Source organism: Perissodus microlepis, chromosome 10 (genome assembly GCF_051167445.1).
Source record: "Perissodus microlepis isolate ML-2025 ecotype Zambia chromosome 10, ASM5116744v1, whole genome shotgun sequence".
NCBI classification, from domain to species: Eukaryota; Metazoa; Chordata; class Actinopteri; order Cichliformes; family Cichlidae; genus Perissodus; species Perissodus microlepis.
In genome coordinates this window covers 11,805,996-11,824,399 of record NC_140470.1, presented here as the reverse complement: position 1 = coordinate 11,824,399, position 18,404 = coordinate 11,805,996, and the positions used below count along the sequence as shown (strand labels likewise).

Genomic DNA, 18,404 nt, shown 5'->3' with positions numbered 1-18,404 from the left:
GTACAAATGAGATGTGCTGACTAACGCTTTGTGACATTATGGAGGGTTGTGAATGCTACCTCGCAGACATATGGACAAAACACACATGATCGAAGTGACATTTATTAATCGGTCTGGATCAAAACAAAATTATCATATTTTGGTCTGGTTACACCCAGTCATTTTACCATTTAAGCTGGTGGTGAGGTGCACAAATGGGCCCTAAAACAACTGCTTTATGCATTTAGTCTGACGGGTACCCACAAAAATATTACCAACCGTTGCTCTTCCAGAAATTTCAGGATGGAAGATAATGCACATACCACGTGAAAATAAGACCGTCCCCATCTGCATGCTCACCGGTTAAAGGATCATTCTGGGATATTTTTCATCTAAATCTTAAGTTTAATTTGAATACTTTTGATGGATTTTAGTTCAGTTACATTATAACTTTGAATTGTTTATTTCTCTCCACACACAGTTTTGACTTAAATTTGCCTCCCTTATCATCATCTCTGCTACACCAAGACAATGCAAGGGAATTTAACTTAGCACTCACATATGCTGAGACACTGGATAAAGGTCAAACCAAAATGACTCTGTTGCTACTTGGCTAAAGATTGGTGTTTCCCTAAAAGAGGACATCATGAATTCCAGTAACACTAGAATTTCCATCGTAAATGTAGGAGGTACCGTTTTTACCAATATGAGTAGCACTTTCTGACATATGATTACAACTTGGCTCCACGAGGCATATGACAGGCCCTTATGAAACTGGTGCCACTTGTGGTCAAAATACGTGACCGATGTGAAGCAGGAATTGTAACTAAAGCAGATGCGAAACTAATGTCTGTGGATATAGCGTTCATATATTTAGGAGTCCAGAGGAAATACTTATTACTCATGTTTGATAACCATCAGACACAAGGATGACACATTCCAGTATGATCCTTTAACCTTTTAACACTTAAGACATAAATTAGTAAAAACCCCCTCTAATGATTTCAAAAAACGCTTTACTAGGCCATGAGATACAGACCAATCAAATCCTGGGAAAATGAGACACACATCCAATTTTAGGTTACTAAGAAAATTCAAATAAACTGCAAATACAGATATGTGCCTATAAATATGTACAAAAAGTATAGACACTTTTTTTTTTTTTAAATTGGTGTTTTAGTTCAATGTTAGGCCCTCAGTCTTTTTGAGCCAGTGCATAATCTTCTCCACATGGTATGTGTGTCCGTTTCTGCCGGTTTTTGCCGGCTACTCCAGACCCAGGACGTAGTTGATACCTTGCACAAATCCAATAATAACAGGTTGCCAGGCCACCAAGTACCGAAGCCAGTCTAAAAGTTGTCCGTACATGACGTGCGGTCTTTCCCAGCTAGAATAGAAATGGTTAAGGAAATAACCCTTGACAACAATCAGAAATGATAAATAAATGGAGAACAAGAGGTCAACGTGTAACCACAGTGATAACGCAAGGAAGCAGAAATCTTCATCAGCTCCTGAGAAATCATTAATTATTATATATAACATGTATTTGTCAGTTATATAAAGTGTTTTTCCAACCCACAAAAAGGAACAGGAACCTCGTATACAATTTATGCTTTGCTTTTGTTTGTTTGAAATAGCCTGTACTTAGCAGTCAGGAACACACACACACACACCCTCAACTATGCTGTGACTTGGCATAATTAGGTTTCAGTGCTTTGTTAGATCTCATCTGTCATACTTAGTTTTGGACTTTAAAGTACATTCAAAATCTTCACAGGGTCTGTTCTTGTCAGCATTTTTATGCAGAAAGTTATTATTTCATTAGAATCTTTGAAATTACAACTAATTCAGGAATCATTCAATATTTAGTTAAACAATTTAACTAATGCAGACAGAATCCCAGAATAAAAAGGATACGGGTTACTGAACATCCTCTTCAGATCCACCTTCTCTTTGCAGTACGGACACATCTGCTTCTTCCCGACGATACACCATCCTCTTATGCAGAATTCATGGAACCTGGATTTGGAGTTAAGGCTCAAATGCTGAATACTCGGACATCTTTCAACATTCATCCAACATTAATGCTCTAATACCAGTCAAAAGGACAACATTCATCTGATACTAAATTATTTATACAAAACAATAGTACAATTTAAGGACAAAGGATAATTTCCTGAGCTGGTTTAACTACAGATAGCACTACACTGTAGGGCGAGACACTTGTACTGCACTATTAATTAACAATTACATTTCAGTTTGCAAATATGTGTTGTTTTTTGTTTGTTTGTTTTTTTTTTTGGTTTTTTTTTTAATCTAAACCTGGTGTTGCTTTTATGTGTAATAAAAGAATAATCTTCAGGTGTGGATAATGCATTTTTGGTCACATCTTTTTGTAAGGAAATAAGATAAAGGTAAATTTTAAACAGCATTTTAAATAGAAAGTTGATTTCCTATAAAGAATACATCAAGGAACGTGTCAAACTTGATCCAAAAAAAAACAAACAAACAAAACAAAACAAAAATCGTGAAATGGCACTGTGTATCATTTACAACACACAACAGATCCTCGGGGAAGTAACAGAGACATCAACAGTCTGGCATAAAGGTCAGGTAAACCCTGGCAATTCCTCTTTAAGCTGTTAATTTGAGTACACAGTGTAGTTCCATGCCAACCCACGACATACCTTTTATACCATCAGAAATCTCCGTCACGCACCTGAACTTCTCTTTCAGCGGTAACCATTAAAGGCACGAAAATGTGTCAGTAAATGTCACAGGAAGGATACACATGATTGCAAGATAATCGATATGTGTTCTCAATGATCCCTTCCTCACTGACATCGACAAGGATGGGCTGACCGCACACAGCACAGATGTTGTCTGAGAGGTGTTTGGTTGGCATGCCAGATGCACTGTAATACTGCGGGAGGGAAAAGCTACATTAAATTTTAGGTTACAGCCAGGAGAAAATATACACCGTTTTAAATTCGTGCATTTACCCCAATGGTTGAAGCCATGAAGTCTGCACACATCTCTGCAAAGTCCCTTCCCAGGACCCCGTAGTACAGTCCATAGAAGAGAAGTGAAACACCAAAGTCCATGGCATCCTCTGGACTTATCCTGGACAGAGAACACAGTACTGAAATCATCTGACTGATAATGTTGTTATTCAACCTGAAGTTCAGTTTGCTCCATAAGACGGGCCAAATGTTTTACATTTTGGGTGAAAGACTAGACTATAAAATTTCAATTTCTGTTTTACTGTGGCTTTTTCCCCCCTCCGTTTAAAAATAAATAAATAAATCACTATATTTCACCAAGCTAAAATTAAAAATTGTTAGAAATCTATCCTTTTATGATGATCCCCGAACATCAAACCATAAACAGTGATATCAGTTTCTGTAAGTCTGATCTGAATTTGGAAAATTATGCATCTGTAGCATTTTTACTTTTCGTGTGTAAAAACTGCTGTCTTGTTCTACTCTTTGTGAAACAGAACAGGTAAAATATGACGTTTTCTAACTGAAAATTACATTTTATGAAAGTACTGTACTATAAAACGAATCAACTGACAGTTGTAATTCACCTTTTTATACATACAGTGTCGGGAATAATTATTTGATCCCCAGTTGAAGTTGCTCACAAAGAAATGAACAGTCACTAATTCTTATGGCAGTATTTTTATTTTAATGGAGAGGAAACCAAAAACAAAAATGCCCTACCTTAAAGTAAACTGGCCTCAGCCACTGAGTCTGTCACTGAGTGAAATGAGTATTTGATCCTCATGCAAAGCATGAAGGTGAAACCTCCAGATAGTAAGTCAGTGTCTGTAATTGATTGACTGTAATCTGTGTGGAACATGGGCACAGTGTCAATCTGTGGGAGCCAGAATTCTGCCTGCATGGTACAGGACCAAATACTTATTGCACTCAAGGACAAATCAACGTATAACTTTTGTAATGTGTGTTTTAATGGTTTTTGGTGCTCATTCAGTCTCAATTACAAAAAAAATGAACAAACTGACAAACTCAGGAAGGGCTCAAATAATTATTTCCCCCACTGCACACGTGAGGCCTGTTAAAAAAAGGCAGGTTTAATGAAAGAGAGATCTTGAATGGTAAAATCATCATCAAAGTAGTCAGTCAAGTAAACAGATACTTTTCACTAAAGCTTCTTCTTGTAATATTCTCAGCTCTCAGTTACGCTGGAAAATTCTTTAATCGCAGTGTGTGCAACATCAAGTACTTTACTTTATAAATTAGCAAAAAACCAAATCACATAGATGGACAAGTACGAAGGAGGAAAGAAACCGTAATATGGAAAACAGCGCCATCTAGTGGCAGCCAAGTGCTAGAGGATGCATCCAACTTATCACAGAACCTCATGCATTTAAACATGAAAAAGAATGTGTTTCACTGAAAAAATATTTCTATAGTCTCCCATTTGAAGGGTTTTAATTGCAGTAGATTGACATTCACTGACATTTAAAAAAAAAACAAAAAAAACTGAACTAATGTGCAATACATACCTGAATATTAGGTTAATACCAAAAAGTGTAAACATGACGACAGTGTAGCCAACTATTCCCGTGGCATAGCTGATTTTATACAGGAGGAGGAACCACTTGTACACCAACCTACACAAACAAAAAAGTTGAATCAGAATATATCAGGAAATTTTCCTGACAATTCTATTCCCACACAGAGAGAGGAATGGGTATATTTACAGGAACGTGTGAGTGTAAACAATGGCTTTACCTCGGTGTGGTGCAGGCCAGTGGCTTACGGGTAGCACGGAAGGAAATGTACGCTGTGATTACAGAGAAGATAAACCACGTGGTCAGGAACCTCCACCAGTGAAGTTTGGTAGTAAAGTAGAGAGGAACTACCCACATCTGGAACAAAGTCACCAACTACAAGACAGCAAAGTGTGTGCGTTAGAACATTCACGCAGTCCTGACTACCATCGGACTGTGCAAACACAAAAACACAAACATATAACTTCCAATTTTTGATGATGTGGAAGAAAATAAGAAATTACAGGATCTCTCTTTGAGAAAACAGGTTTAACTGGAATTATGTATGAAAACTAAGAAACCATAAAAACCACAGCATTTACTGTACACTTTCACTTCCCATTCTCTCTCTCTCACACACACACAGACCTAAAACTGTTTTAATTCAAACTGAACAATTGCCAAATTATCAGTGTTTCTTTTGTGCCTTACATTGTATGACTTTGGATGCCTCTGTTTCCACTGCACGAGGACTAGCTGGGCGACAACCAGGGTAACAATGAGGATCAGCACCATCTCTGCGTGCATGGCCTCATGGCCTTTGTGTTTGGCATGCATTCTTGCATGCTCCATCCTGTGGAAAAACACAAACTTAATTCAGCAACTGGCAAGCCTGATTAGACTGCGATGCCTTAAACAAAGCATAAACAAAACTTGAATTAATGCGTGAAAGCTGTTCCAAGATCAACTCTACATCTTCAAGTACAAAACATTTTGTTATACAGATTAGTCAACCCCTTGATATGGGTCAGCAGATGGATGAGTATAATGTCCAATATCTTTTTTATCTTTTTTTTTTTAAGAGTGCAAAAGATATCCAAAAAAAGAGGGATGAGTAATTTAGAAATGGTGTCCTGATAGTTTGTTCAAAAGATAAATTACACCTCTGACTGCACTGTGTACAACAATCTTAGCACTGTCTGTAGCAGTGTATGCATCACGGCTAAGTAGATAGTCATGCTGAGTCAAGCAACGTTATTACATTATGCTGCTAACTAATTTGTTATAGACGTTACTGGTAAGTTAATAAGCTATCATTCTATAATTTTCTCTTTTCAACACAACTATAAGACATTGTATGGATAAAAGAAGAAGTCACTCGGATGAGTGACGAAACGTTTCTCCCACAAAACGCTATGTCCAGATGAACAGAATCAACTTTTGGAGATATGGGTAAAAATACTTGCAATCAATATCTGATTTTTCAATCCCTAAAAACAATAATAATAATAATAATAATAATAATAATAATAATAATGGCCAAAGAATCCAGAATCATATTAGGAAAATGTATACATGCATGGCAAGGACACTAACCTCCACTTCTCTTCTGGTGAAAGCTTGGACAAATCATACTAAAGAAAGAGAGAGAAAAATAAGTAACAAATTATCAAACTAAAAGCTTGCATGAAATTACATCCTTCTTTTTTAAATTGAGACATATGATAGTGTGCACACTGATCACAGAATCGTTTTAAAACTCCTATAAAACAAGTCAATCCCACCAAACTGCAGCATTTGCTTCACCTTTTACACAGTTGGCTCCAAACCCCAAGATCTTACGCTGCATACCAATTACAGAGCAGCTAAAAAAAAAAATAAAAAATGTAACGGGACTGAAACATTTAGGTTTGGTTGAGCAGCAAGATATAAGGCAATTGCATCCTGAAATATCTATATTTAAACAACAAGAACACTCGGCATGATAAACCGGTAGTCCCTCCCATGTTGTTGAGCTTGTTAAGCTACTATCCCTGTATTCAAAACAAAGAACTGTTGATGACTCCTCTATTTATCATCTGCTAAATAGGGTATATGAATAACAGACACAAATACACATTTAAGGGCTCACATCCATTTATATCCGTTTTTACCTTTTATACCTTGTTACCATGAAAACAACACATTTTAGGTATACCTGCCAATGATTAGCATCATTGCATTTTACTCACTACGTGTTGTTTTTCACTGCACATACAAAAATAGGTCAGTGTGCCACATTAAAGTTCCTACTGAAAGGTTTCTATTCAAACCAGATAGAGTGAACTCATCAGTGACGGATGTAAAGATCTCTTTGGGATTTTTCCAGGTTGTGATGCCACTTTTGCATCACAGTAAATGTTCTGCCTACTACCACCTGCTCTTCACATCTCAGACTTTGAGAGCTTTTATCACGGACTCGGTTTACACCGTGACCTTATTTAGTTTAGCATCTAGCTCGATTAGGTTTGACCAGAATGTTGAAATCCCACAGGAAGTGATGTAGTCTTTTCTTCTGTCTGACTTGTCGCGGCAATTGCATTTGGTGACCTTTGACCCCCAACAGCCACATCAGCTTTATTTGTAGGGTTAATAACTCAGACGGTCACATATCTCACAGCTCAGATCAAACATTCGCGAGTGCACAAATCTCGTATGAAATGCAGTATTTTTTTAAAAAAAATAAGTAAACTTTGGTGCTACTTTAATCACATGAAAGTAACTAACAATAATTAGCTTGGCAGTTGGAAAAGAGTCCTTTTACGCTTGCAGTGTCGCTTTGACCAATGAACAGAACAGTGCATTTTATACACACACCTCTGCTCAGTAAAACATGGCTAACAAGCAGTTAACAAGCAGCTAGCTACTTACGGGAGACTAAGCCCAGGAGTAGCAGTTGGGTTAGCAGCAAGTAATACACCACATCATAAATCCGTTTTATTGTCACAATACCTCAGAACGGTCCGTTATTCTCACCTGGTTCGGTTCATCGTGATGCTCCAGTCCATGATCGTGCTCCACACCATCAACCTCCACCTCAAACACCCCGGCCATCTTCGGTGTGCTGCTTTATCGTTCCGGGTACATTAGCATTAGCGAAAAACCGGGCACATCCGGTCTTGGATGTTTTTCTTCCTTCAAAATAAAGGGCGGGACATGTTCTGAATTTTCTCTTGAAGTCATAGTTAATGTTTGAAAGTCTCAGGTCGTCACCGTAACATTTTCCCCCCACATTTACACGGTGTTTTGGACGGCGCCCTGTATTTTAACGCTATGATTGTGTAGCAATTTGCTATGAAGATTAGATAAGATAAGCAAAGATGAAATAAGATAAGAACAGATAATCCCACAAGTTTTTACAGCAGTTAAAAATTCCGTTCAACGCAACATATAACAGAACTGCTTAAATTAGTAGACTAGTATATAGCTTACTAAACCTAAAATGGGTAATAAATACTAAAATATGATATGACAAAATAAATGTAATACAATTGTAAAAAAAAAAAAAAAAAAAGATAATAAAAAATAGAAATCAAAATTAATAGAACAAAGCTACCCAAGTAAATGTATAAAAAATATGCACAGTCCAAAGACATGCAGTTAGTGGTGGATGGGTTAATTGGAAACTCTAAACTGCCCATAGGTGTGAATGTGAGTGCGACTGGTTGTCTGTGTCCGTCCAGGGTGTACCCTGCCTCTCGCCCGAGACAGCTGGCTCCAGCCCCCCCTGCATGGATGCATATATACAAATACTCCTCTGTCACACACAGTTCTCTGCACGTACTCCTTCACTACATTGATGAATCTTCTCTGTGGTCTTTCTCTTCTCTTGAATGGCAGGTCCATCTTCAACATCCGTCCACTAGTGGTGTGCGGATCGATACTGAAATATCGATTCTTCGATACCAGCAATTTATGTTCTAGAATCGATTCTCATATTATAATATCGATATTTTAGTACTCTGGGGTAAATTTGTAGTTTTTCCATTAAAATGAACACAGTGGAAAGAAACTATACCATTCGGATCGTCTAATTTGGAAGGAACTACTTCCTCTTACGCCTTTCATAGTCATATGCGAAATACGGCTGTATAAATGTGTTGCAGCCCCTGGCGTGTGCACTAGTGATGGTAAATTTGATTCTTTTTACTGAATAGAGTTTTAATGAGTCACTCACCAAAGTGAATCGAGTTTTTTGAGTCATTTGGTTCACTGAGTCAGTCGACCAGAGAGTGCAAAAAATGTACATTTTCACTCAAACTTAATTTGTTTCTCTTTTCATGTAAATCCTACTGCTAAGATGAATGATTCTAAAAGAAAACAACTATTTTATAGAGCAAAAAAAGAGCAAAAACATTTCTAAAATTAAGCAATTTCCTATCGAAATTGCTTAATAAACATTTATTTTTATTTTATTTTATTTTATTTTATTTTATTTTATTTTTTATTTTATTAGCATTTTCCTTAAATGTGTTAAATATATATTTTCTCAAATAAATGTCCACTGAGCTGTGAGCCAGCTGTGATCATAATTCATCATCATCATCATCATATATGGAAAAAATGAAGTTCCTGAAGTCTCTAAACAAGAAAAGAAAGACACGGATTCTGAGTTTGTCTCATTCAGAGAAGGCCTTCCTTTCTATGATGAACCATCACTTTAGTGTGATCTTTATTAGTTTCAGACCAAAATACATTTCAAAAGATATTTTAGATATGATATGATGGTATGTGTGTGTGTGTGTGTGTGTGTGTGTGTACACTTGAGTTTTTAACAATATATACTATATAGAATTTAAAGGAACACACTCCACTTTTTTTGGAAATAGGCTCATTCTCCATCTCCCTCAGAGTTAACAATGCAGCGTCTGCTTTCTAAATCTGTAGGGTAATAGGACTTCGGAGCAGGATCTTAAGGGATGGGGCGTGGCCAGGATTTTTGCTCGAGACTCTACATTAATAGAGTTTTAATGAGTCACTCACCAAAGTGAATCGTGTTTTTTGAGTCATTTGATTCACTGAGTGAGTCGACCAGAGAGTGCAAAAAATGTACATTTTCACTCAAACTTAATTTGTTTCTCTTTTCATGTAAATCCTACTGCTAAGACAACCCGTTCTCACCCCCGACAGGTAAAATACTTTAATGCATTTAAAAATGGCTACAGCTACTGTCAGCATGCTTGCTAGGTAACGACTACACGTGGCTACTGCACCATTAGCCATTTAATCCAACGATGATGGAATAAATCTATTACAAACGTTAAAGGACTTGTGTGTTGCAAAATACCCTCACATGGTGCGTAAAGCAGTTTTTGCGCTAAGAGTTCTGCTAGCTCTTTATAAACTGATGATGCTAACGTTAATTGCTAACGTTAACCGGAGCGCCAAGACTGAAAATCATTTGAATTGCGTTAGTTATGTGTTTATGTCACTGAGTTCTGCAAAACTCTCTTTCCTCTTTAGCTTGAAAATGAGTGATTCAGAGGATCCCGAGCTGGAGGAAGAGCTTCAGGCTGCTGACGAACTCCTTCAAGATATGCAGGTAACATTTTTAGTGGAAACAGTTGTTAAAGAGGGAACACGCTTGTCTAATATTTTGTACGGAGTAAACGTTATATTATTTGAATTTTTTTTATAAATTGTTATATATGTGTGTATATATAAGTTTATGTCAAATTAAGTTGGTTAACTTAAGATGTTTGATAATCTTTGCTTTAATCATGGACTGTATTTTAGGTGTTCCCTTTTTTCCTTGTTAATTGCGTAGAATGATGCACAGAGTGAACCTCAGCCAAGACCAGTGCGCTGGAAAACACGTGACAGACAGGGAGATTTTATTCCTCAAAGACCATCAACCAGTCGAAGTACTAGTTGCATGCCACGTGGTCAGTGTTCACACAACCATTGATTTTATCTCACAACTTGTTTTCACCAAAGAATTTCAGTAAGTAAATATTCTTCAATCTCTTTTTTTCCCCCCAGTGTCCAGAGATCAGCATCAATGTCCACGTGAAGAACCTAGTTATGTTGCCAGTGTCAACCCAACAAAAGGTACTTTACCTTCTTGTATATATTGTGATTTCTGTTTACTTTTATATTTGTTGTTATAGTTGAGTTATGCAGGGCTTTTGTGCAGTCCTAAGAAACATACTGCCTAGAGTGTTTTTCACTTTGTGGAAGAGTTTCTTCCTTTCTTTATTTTTTTTCTGTTAGTGTATGGAACTGAGGTGCTTCGTCAGGAGCTCCTTCAGATGTTGGAGGATGGAGAAGAGGACGCAGCCATGGCTTGTGAGACGTCATCTGAATCAGCTGCTACTCACTGGGCGATCAGAAATATGGTGTCCTCGCAAAAGTGGAAAGAGGCCAGGCCTTGTCTTATAGACAATATGTTAGCTACTCTGGATCCACAGTCACACCGTGTGTGTCAGTGTGGCAAACAAGTAGTTGTGAGGTGTCTGGACTGCCTGCCTCTTCCATTCCTTTGTGCTGACTGTGATATTGCAGTTCACACACGCTTTGTCCTGCACAGCAGAGAGGCAGTAACAGGAGGGTTTTTGCAGCCTTCATCAGAGTTTCACAAGCCAATAGGTACGGTTTTTAAGTCTTATGCATTTCTTGCTATGTACTATGAGTGGGTGCTGCTATTCTATATTTATTGTGTATCAGTTAATTTCTAATTCTTTTTATATATATTGTGTGTTTTAATGTTAGTTCGGCTGTTGCCTGTGCAAAGGCCAGACCATGTGTGTGACTGCCCAGCAGGTAACGTTGAGGTTTCACCCGGCGCAATTGTGGCTCTTGTAACCATAAATGGTAAGTTGCCCTTTTGTCACACACTACATACACAATAGATGTGTTTGGAGGTTTTATTGCAAATTGTGCATTGCTATCTTGGTTTGAATTACCCTCGGCCCGCAGTATATGTGGGCACCTGTCAAAGGTCATTTGGATTTACCAGACCGATTTGAAAACAACATGAAAAAAATGAATGCTTTGAGCCATGACTGAATTTATCCGTATCCTTTCTAAAGGCCGTTATAACCTTGCACTGCCAGTGGTGAGCTGCACCAGCTGTGGCCTAATGTGGTCCCCCTCAGTTAAGGACATCCTGGGTAGTGGATATTGGCCTGGCACCTTAAATTTCTGCACCCTGTTTTCAATGGATGTCTTTCAGTCTTTCTATGACATTAAGAAGGCTGCACCAGGGATGTCACTTAAGGCATTTGTCAAAGTGCTGGATGAACGAACAGCCCATTTTGGAAGGGTGAGTTTCTAAATTTGCCAAGTTTAAGGAAATTGTGCAAATCAATGTTTATGATGACTGTCCTTGAATATTCTGTTGTATGTCCTCTATGTAAAAGACTGGCCGAATATCAGCTGATGCCTTCAGTAAAAGTTTCTTGGAGTGGAGTGCTGTAAAGTTTGAGGTGGACAGGATGTGCAAGGAGCCATGCTTTAGCTGCCCTGCCTGCACTCCAGACATGCTTGCCGTCTCAGTTGATGGAAACCGCAAGCTTTATCACTTTCAGTCTAATGCAAGGTACGTTATGCATTGTGTACATAAGTCAAATATGGATTTGTAGAAAAATGTATTTTAATGTTTCTTTTCAAACAACTGTCACTGTGTTCGTTCAGCACTTCAGAGCAGGGGAACTTTGAAGGTGTCTTCATTGAAAAAGATGAGGAAGTTGCTGAGTTTGTGAAATACATCCAGAGACACACAAATCATGTAAGATACACATATATATTAGTGCTTGTAACGTTGGACCCAAGAAACATAAGCCGGAGCGAATTTGACGACAGCAGAACTTTTATTTAACACTGTGGTTTACTGGGACACAGACACTCCAGCTCTCTCTCTGCTGTCACGTCCGCCCTCCTCCTCCGACTGTCACTGCCAACATATAAAGAGACACAATCACTGTCAGATCCCAGCACACCTGTTCACCCCGCCCCTGCGCCGCCCCGGGAGCTCACTGCGTCACCCCTCCTCTGCACCTGGCCAGAGACCACACCCACGCCACAGTGCTGTTAGCGTTAATCTTGTTAAAATGACGTTAATGCCATAACCATATACACATACGTGTGTGTGTGTGTGTGTGTGTGTGTGTGTGTGTGTGTATACATATATGGATGGGTGGATATTTATTTTATTTTATTTTTCTCTTGGTGTTGTCGTAATACTATTTACTTTACTTTATCTTAATGTGTACTTAATTTTGTCACTATGTGTATTTTAAAAAAACAACAACATGATTTTTATTTTGTGTTATCAGTGCTGTCCTGGGGAGATATGAGGTCTCGTGTGACTCAAGGCTAATTCAGCTAATTGTTATGCATTTGTTTTAAAAAGTTTGTCCCTGATAGGGCTTAATCATGCCATGTCTTTTATGTTAAAATCTTTGAGTGTATAGGTCCCGGGGAATGGGTTGTGCGGCTCTTCATCTTGGACTGCAGCAAAGGAGTCGTCCAAAAAGTCCACTGGGAAGTTGGATGAAGAGGGCATGGAAATAGCTGTTTGTCGCCACGGAGTCCTCTTAGCTGCATTGAACATGTTTCGAGGGGAGATCTTTGCTTACCCCCTTTTTCTCCAGAGGAAGTTGGCAGCTAACGTCCCAGGACATATTACGTTCCTTTGCTCCGATGTGGCCTGTAAATATTTCCCCTATTTAACCAAGGTGGCTCAGCAGTGCCCTGAGCTGAGGAACCTCTTGTCAATGCTTCCTTTTCTCTCCGTCATGCATGCAAAGGCTCACACTTGGAAATGCGAGGTATACTGCAGCTTGTAGTTTTGGATTAGTTTGAGACATTTTGTTATAAGGTTGAATGAATTCAGCAGTCATGTATTGTGACCTCCTTTCTATAGATCAAATGGGGAGGTGCGTTTCAGGATGGGGCCGGTTCAACAGTTGGAGAAGAGGTGGAACAAGTAAACAGTTTCCTGTCTAGGGCGGCCATCACAACGAAGTACATGTCTAAAGCAGGTATGTGTCCGTGTCTGAGATTCCACTCAGTCTCCTGCTCATTAATTCTTATTTGTATACTAACTGAAATGCAGGGCGAACAGACATGCTGACCCTCCTGGCTTTGGGCTGGAACAAAAGGAAAGTGGAACAACTGGGCCGCACTTTGAGCCAGAGATATCTAAAGGTGATTTATTTTTATTTTTTTCAAAAACCATTTTAATGTGTGTGGTAATGGGGGAAAACACCAGTACTCTTTTAATGTCAATATGAATGACATTTATTAATGTATTCTTAGATCATAAGGATCCTTAGAGAACAAGTGGAGAGCCTGAATGCGACCAAAAATGAGCTGGGTGTGGATGACGACACACTGCAGCAATGGGTGGCCGATGTGTAGAAATGGGCTGAAGGTGAGTCTCAATATAATGCACTCGTGTATAACAATAGGACCCACCATGGCCTCATTAAAGAACTTAAGGTAGAATTAAGATCTTTCTGACAGTGTCAACAAACAATGAAAAAGAAGCCTTGTAAAAGCAGAATTTATGGCAGAGTTGTTGCGTTTCATCAAATTGGATAGAACCTGGGTTGAAATGATGTCGTACTAGTTGGTTTTATAAACCTGAACACCAACATACTTGTTATCTCATGATAATGCAGCACATGAAGGCTCCAGATGTCTTATAATGAATGTCATCAAGTCAGTGATTACAGAGTCCACTGTAGTTTGGTGACTGTTACTCATCCTGTATTCTGATTAATATTCCTCTCACTTAGAAAGTGATCAAACTGATGGCAGCCTTGGAGCGTTGCAGGCACGAATAGAGGAGCTTGTCGTCGTCATCAGAGTGCGAACACAAAGTCTTTACAGACAAAATGGTACGTCCCAGTTTCTTTGAAATGGACCGTTTGATACTTAGTTTGTACAGCTTGTACAGCTACTTTGTAAACAGAATAAAATCAGATCCAGGTTTGTTTAAGCTGGATGTGATTTGTTCTAGCAAACAAATTGATGAGTGTAGATTAAAAGGTAACTATATACATTATGTGAAGGTGTGAATTTTTTATGATTATTTACAGATGGCAACAAGAGGCGACACAGAATTCGCAAGGTCATCTTAGTTGAGAAGAAACGCTTGGCGGCTGCTGTTGACGACTACAACAAGCTCGCTGAACCAACAAAGCAAATCGTATCCAGTGATGCCCTCATGCTGACCGACATTTGGCCCTGTGTCCCCAAAACTACAGAAAATCCATGACACTGAGTAAGAGGCCTTTATCATGTTATAAGTGAGAGAGTTTGGTGTAACAGTGGTTGAACATGCCAAATCAATCCGCAACATACTGCCATTCCCCAGCTGTAACCTGCATATGCATCAAACCAAAATCCAGTATCATAGCCACATGATAGACATACAGATGAGGTTAAAGGGCTGTGTCATTTTGCCAGATAGCTTCATCCCAAAAAAGATAAACATTCTTCAAAAACAAAAGTTTGTGAATATTTCCAGTATTGCCAGGCCTAAACCAACCTGTTAAACTTATCAAATTATTGTCATAGATACGAACCTATTGATTGAAACAGAATAATCCATTGAAGCCTCCATCATCATCCAAGATCACTGTTACTGTTCAGATTATTTTATCTCTGTTTTCCTCTAGAATGTTTTGAAAATCAGCATTTGATCAACAGACTTTTTAAAAGTTTATTTTGATCCTATTGTTTACGTGTGTAATTGCATTTGTATTGAAATTATGACAGGAAAACCCCTAATCAAATTGTATCTTTGATACTCTTGGTGGCGCTGTCACTTGGTGTTCGCTCGCTCTGCGGTAGAGTATCACTTCCTGTTCCTGCTCAAACACAGTGGTGTTTCTGAGTAGCTTATTTGCTTAGCAATTTAATTAACAACTTTTAAATACATTCTTCTTTCATAGTATAATCTTCACGTGCTTCATCCCAAGCACACTTTCTGTGTACTCACTACCTAATTTATAGCCAAAGTATTCACTCACTGTCTCTGTACTGTTTCGCTAGCTTAGCTTAGCTCATAGCCGACTCGTTAGCACCATGGCTACTTCACCTGTCCCTCCTGCACTTTCTTGCTCATTGTGTCAGATGTTTAGTTACTCCTCGGCCTCCTTTAGCAGTAATGATATCTGTAACAAATGTAGCATATTTGCAGCTCTGGAGGCCAGGATTACTGAATTGGAGACTCGGCTTCGCACCCTTCATTCACCCGTAGCTAGCCAGGCCCCTGTAGCTGGTGCAGCCGAAGATAGCGTAGGCCCCGCTAGCTGTTCCCCGGCAGACCCCAAGCAGCTGGGGAAAGAGGGCGGCTGGGTCACGGTGAGGAGGAAGCATAGTCCTAAACAGAAGCCCCAGGTACACCACCAACCCGTTCATGTGTCTAACCGTTTTTCCCCACTCGGTGACACTCCCGCCGGGGGTCAAACTCTGGTAATTGGTGATTCTGTTCTCAGACATGTGAAGCTAGAGACACCGGCAACCATAGTCAATTGTCTTCCAGGGGCCAGAGCAGGCGACATTGAAGGAAATTTAAAACTGCTGGCTAAGGGTAAACGTAAATTCAGTAAAATCATAATTCACGTCGGCAGTAATGACACCCGGTTACGCCAATCGGAGGTCACTAAAATCAATATTGAATCGATGTGCAACTTTGCTAAAACAATGTCGGACTCTGTAGTTTTCTCTGGTCCCCTCCCCAATCAGACCAGGAGTGACATGTTTAGCCGCATGTTCTCCTTAAATTGCTGGCTGTCTGAGTGGTGTCCCAGAAACGATGTGGGCTTCATAGATAATTGGCAAACCTTCTGGAGGAAACCTGGTCTTGTTAGGAGAGACGGCATCCATCCCACTTTGGATGGAGCAGCTCTCATTTCTAGAAATATGGACAAATTTATTAAACCCCCCAAAATATGACTATCCAGAGTTGGGACCAGGAAGCAGAGTTGCAGTCTTACACGCCTCTCTGCAGCTTCTCTCCTCCTGCTACCCCCCCAAAAACCCATCTCCATAGAGACTGTGTCAGCTTCCAAAAAGACAAAAAACAAACTAAAAACCAGCAACAAACAACTTAAACATAAACAATCAAAAAGAAAGAACAATACAGTATCCACATCTGAACCAAAGAGTAAAACAGTGAAATGTGGATTATTAAATATTAGGTCTCTCTCCTCCAAGTCTCTGTTAGTACATGACTTAATAATTGATCAACAAATTGATTTACTCTGCCTTACAGAAACCTGGTTGCAGCAGGATGATTATGTTAGTTTAAATGAATCAACACCCCCGAGTCATTCTAACTACCAGAAACCTCGAAGCACAGGCCGAGGGGGCGGTGTGGCAGCAATTTTTCACACCAGCCTATTAATTAATGAAAGACCAAGACAGACTTTTAATTCATTTGAAAGCCTGATGCTTAACATTGTCCACCCCAGCTGTGAAACTCAGAAACCAGTCTTACTTGTTATCATCTATCGTCCACCTGGGCCTTACACAGAGTTTCTGTCTGATTTCTCAGACTTTATATCTAATTTAGTTCTGAGCTCAAATAAAATAATTATTGTGGGTGATTTTAACATCCATGTAGATGCTAAAAATGACAGCCTCAACATGGCATTTAGTCTGTTATTAGACTCAATTGGCTTCTCTCAAAATGTAAAAGAACCCACCCACCACTTTAATCACACTCTAGATCTTGTTTTAACATATGGCATAGAAACTGAACATTTAACAGTGTTTCCTGAAAACCCTCTCCTGTCTGATCATTTCCTGATAACATTTACATTTACAATAATTGATTACACAGCAGTGGAGAGTAGATTTTATCAAAGTAGATGTCTTTCTGAAAGCGCTGTAACTAAGTTTAAGAATATAATCCACCCACTGTTATCATCTTCAATGCCCTGTACCAACACAGAGCAGAGCAGCTATCTGAACGCTACCCCAACAGAGGTTGATTATCTTGTTAATAATTTCACCTCCTCACTACGTACGACTCTGGATACTGTAGCTCCAGTGAAAACTAAGGTCTCTAATCAGAAGTACCTGACTCCGTGGTATAATTCTCAAACACGTACCCTAAAGCAGATGACTCGTAATCTGGAGAGGAAATGGCGTGTCACAAATTTAGAGGATCATCATTTAGCCTGGAGAAATAGTTTGCTGCTTTATAAGAAAGCCCTCCGCAAAGCCAGAACATCTTACTATTCATCACTGATTGAAGAAAATAAGAACAACCCCAGGTTTCTCTTCAGCACTGTAGCCAGGCTGACAAAGAGTCAGAGCTCTGTTGAGCCAACCATCCCTTTAACGTTAACTAGTAATGACTTCATGAACTTCTTCACAAATAAAATTTTTATCATTAGAGAAAAAATTACCAGTAATCATCCCACAGATGTAATATTATCTACAGCTACTCTTAGTACCATTGATGTTAAGTTAGACTCTTTTTCTCCAATTGATCTTTCTGAGTTAACTTCAATAATTACTTCCTCCAAACCATCAACGTGTCTTTTAGACCCCATTCCTACAAAACTGCTCAAAGAAGTCCTGCCATTGATTAATTCTTCGATCTTAAATATGATCAACCTATCTCTAATGGTCGGCTATGTACCACAGGCCATCAAGCTGGCTGTGGTTAAACCTTTACTCAAAAAGCCATCTCTAGACCCAGCAGTCTTAGCTAATTATAGGCCAATCTCCAACCTTCCTTTCATATCAAAAATCCTTGAAAGAGTAGTTGTCAAACAGCTAACAGATCATCTGCAGAGGAATGGTTTATTTGAAGAGTTTCAGTCAGGTTTCAGAGCTCATCACAGCACAGAAACAGCTTTAGTGAAGGTTACAAATGATCTTCTTATGGCCTCTGACAGTG

At 39.0% G+C, this 18,404-nt stretch overlaps 2 protein-coding genes across 2 annotated transcripts; one reads left to right on the top strand and one right to left on the bottom strand.

Annotated features, from left to right (window-relative positions):
• Positions 1-84: 84 nt before the first annotated feature.
• rnf121 (ring finger protein 121) lies at positions 85-7,634 on the bottom strand. Its single transcript, XM_084942014.1, has 9 exons — positions 7,514-7,634; positions 6,095-6,132; positions 5,210-5,351; positions 4,740-4,894; positions 4,511-4,618; positions 2,982-3,102; positions 2,769-2,902; positions 1,897-1,998; positions 85-1,366 (listed from the first exon to the last, which is right to left on the bottom strand). The coding sequence occupies exons 1-9, from the start codon at positions 7,589-7,591 to the stop codon at positions 1,246-1,248; spliced, it is 999 nt and encodes a 332-aa protein (XP_084798140.1). The 5' UTR covers positions 7,592-7,634; the 3' UTR covers positions 85-1,245.
• Positions 7,635-9,805: 2,171 nt separating this feature from the next.
• On the top strand, positions 9,806-14,762 carry LOC146378885 (uncharacterized). Its single transcript, XM_084942012.1, has 14 exons — positions 9,806-9,833; positions 10,001-10,079; positions 10,305-10,422; positions 10,520-10,588; positions 10,751-11,125; positions 11,249-11,350; positions 11,569-11,801; positions 11,899-12,077; positions 12,173-12,266; positions 12,952-13,308; positions 13,404-13,521; positions 13,596-13,687; positions 13,799-13,913; positions 14,584-14,762. The coding sequence occupies exons 2-13, from the start codon at positions 10,008-10,010 to the stop codon at positions 13,898-13,900; spliced, it is 1,911 nt and encodes a 636-aa protein (XP_084798138.1). The 5' UTR covers positions 9,806-9,833; positions 10,001-10,007; the 3' UTR covers positions 13,901-13,913; positions 14,584-14,762.
• Positions 14,763-18,404: the final 3,642 nt, after the last annotated feature.

Excerpts from the sequence above, each read along its gene's own strand:
- LOC146378885 (XM_084942012.1), top strand. The coding sequence starts at position 10,008 with ATGAGTGATTCAGAGGATCCCGAGCTGGAGGAAGAGCTTCAGGCTGCT. Across the intron at positions 10,589-10,750 it reads CAGTGTCAACCCAACAAAAG|TGTATGGAACTGAGGTGCTT; the intron begins GTACTTTACCTT and ends TTTTTCTGTTAG. Across the intron at positions 12,267-12,951 it reads TCCAGAGACACACAAATCAT|GTCCCGGGGAATGGGTTGTG; the intron begins GTAAGATACACA and ends TTGAGTGTATAG.
- rnf121 (XM_084942014.1), bottom strand. The coding sequence starts at position 7,591 with ATGGCCGGGGTGTTTGAGGTGGAGGTTGATGGTGTGGAGCACGATCAT. Across the intron at positions 6,133-7,513 it reads ATCACGATGAACCGAACCAG|TATGATTTGTCCAAGCTTTC; the intron begins GTGAGAATAACG and ends CTCTTTCTTTAG. Across the intron at positions 1,367-1,896 it reads AAGAGGATGTTCAGTAACCC|CTGGGAAAGACCGCACGTCA; the intron begins GTATCCTTTTTA and ends TTTCTATTCTAG.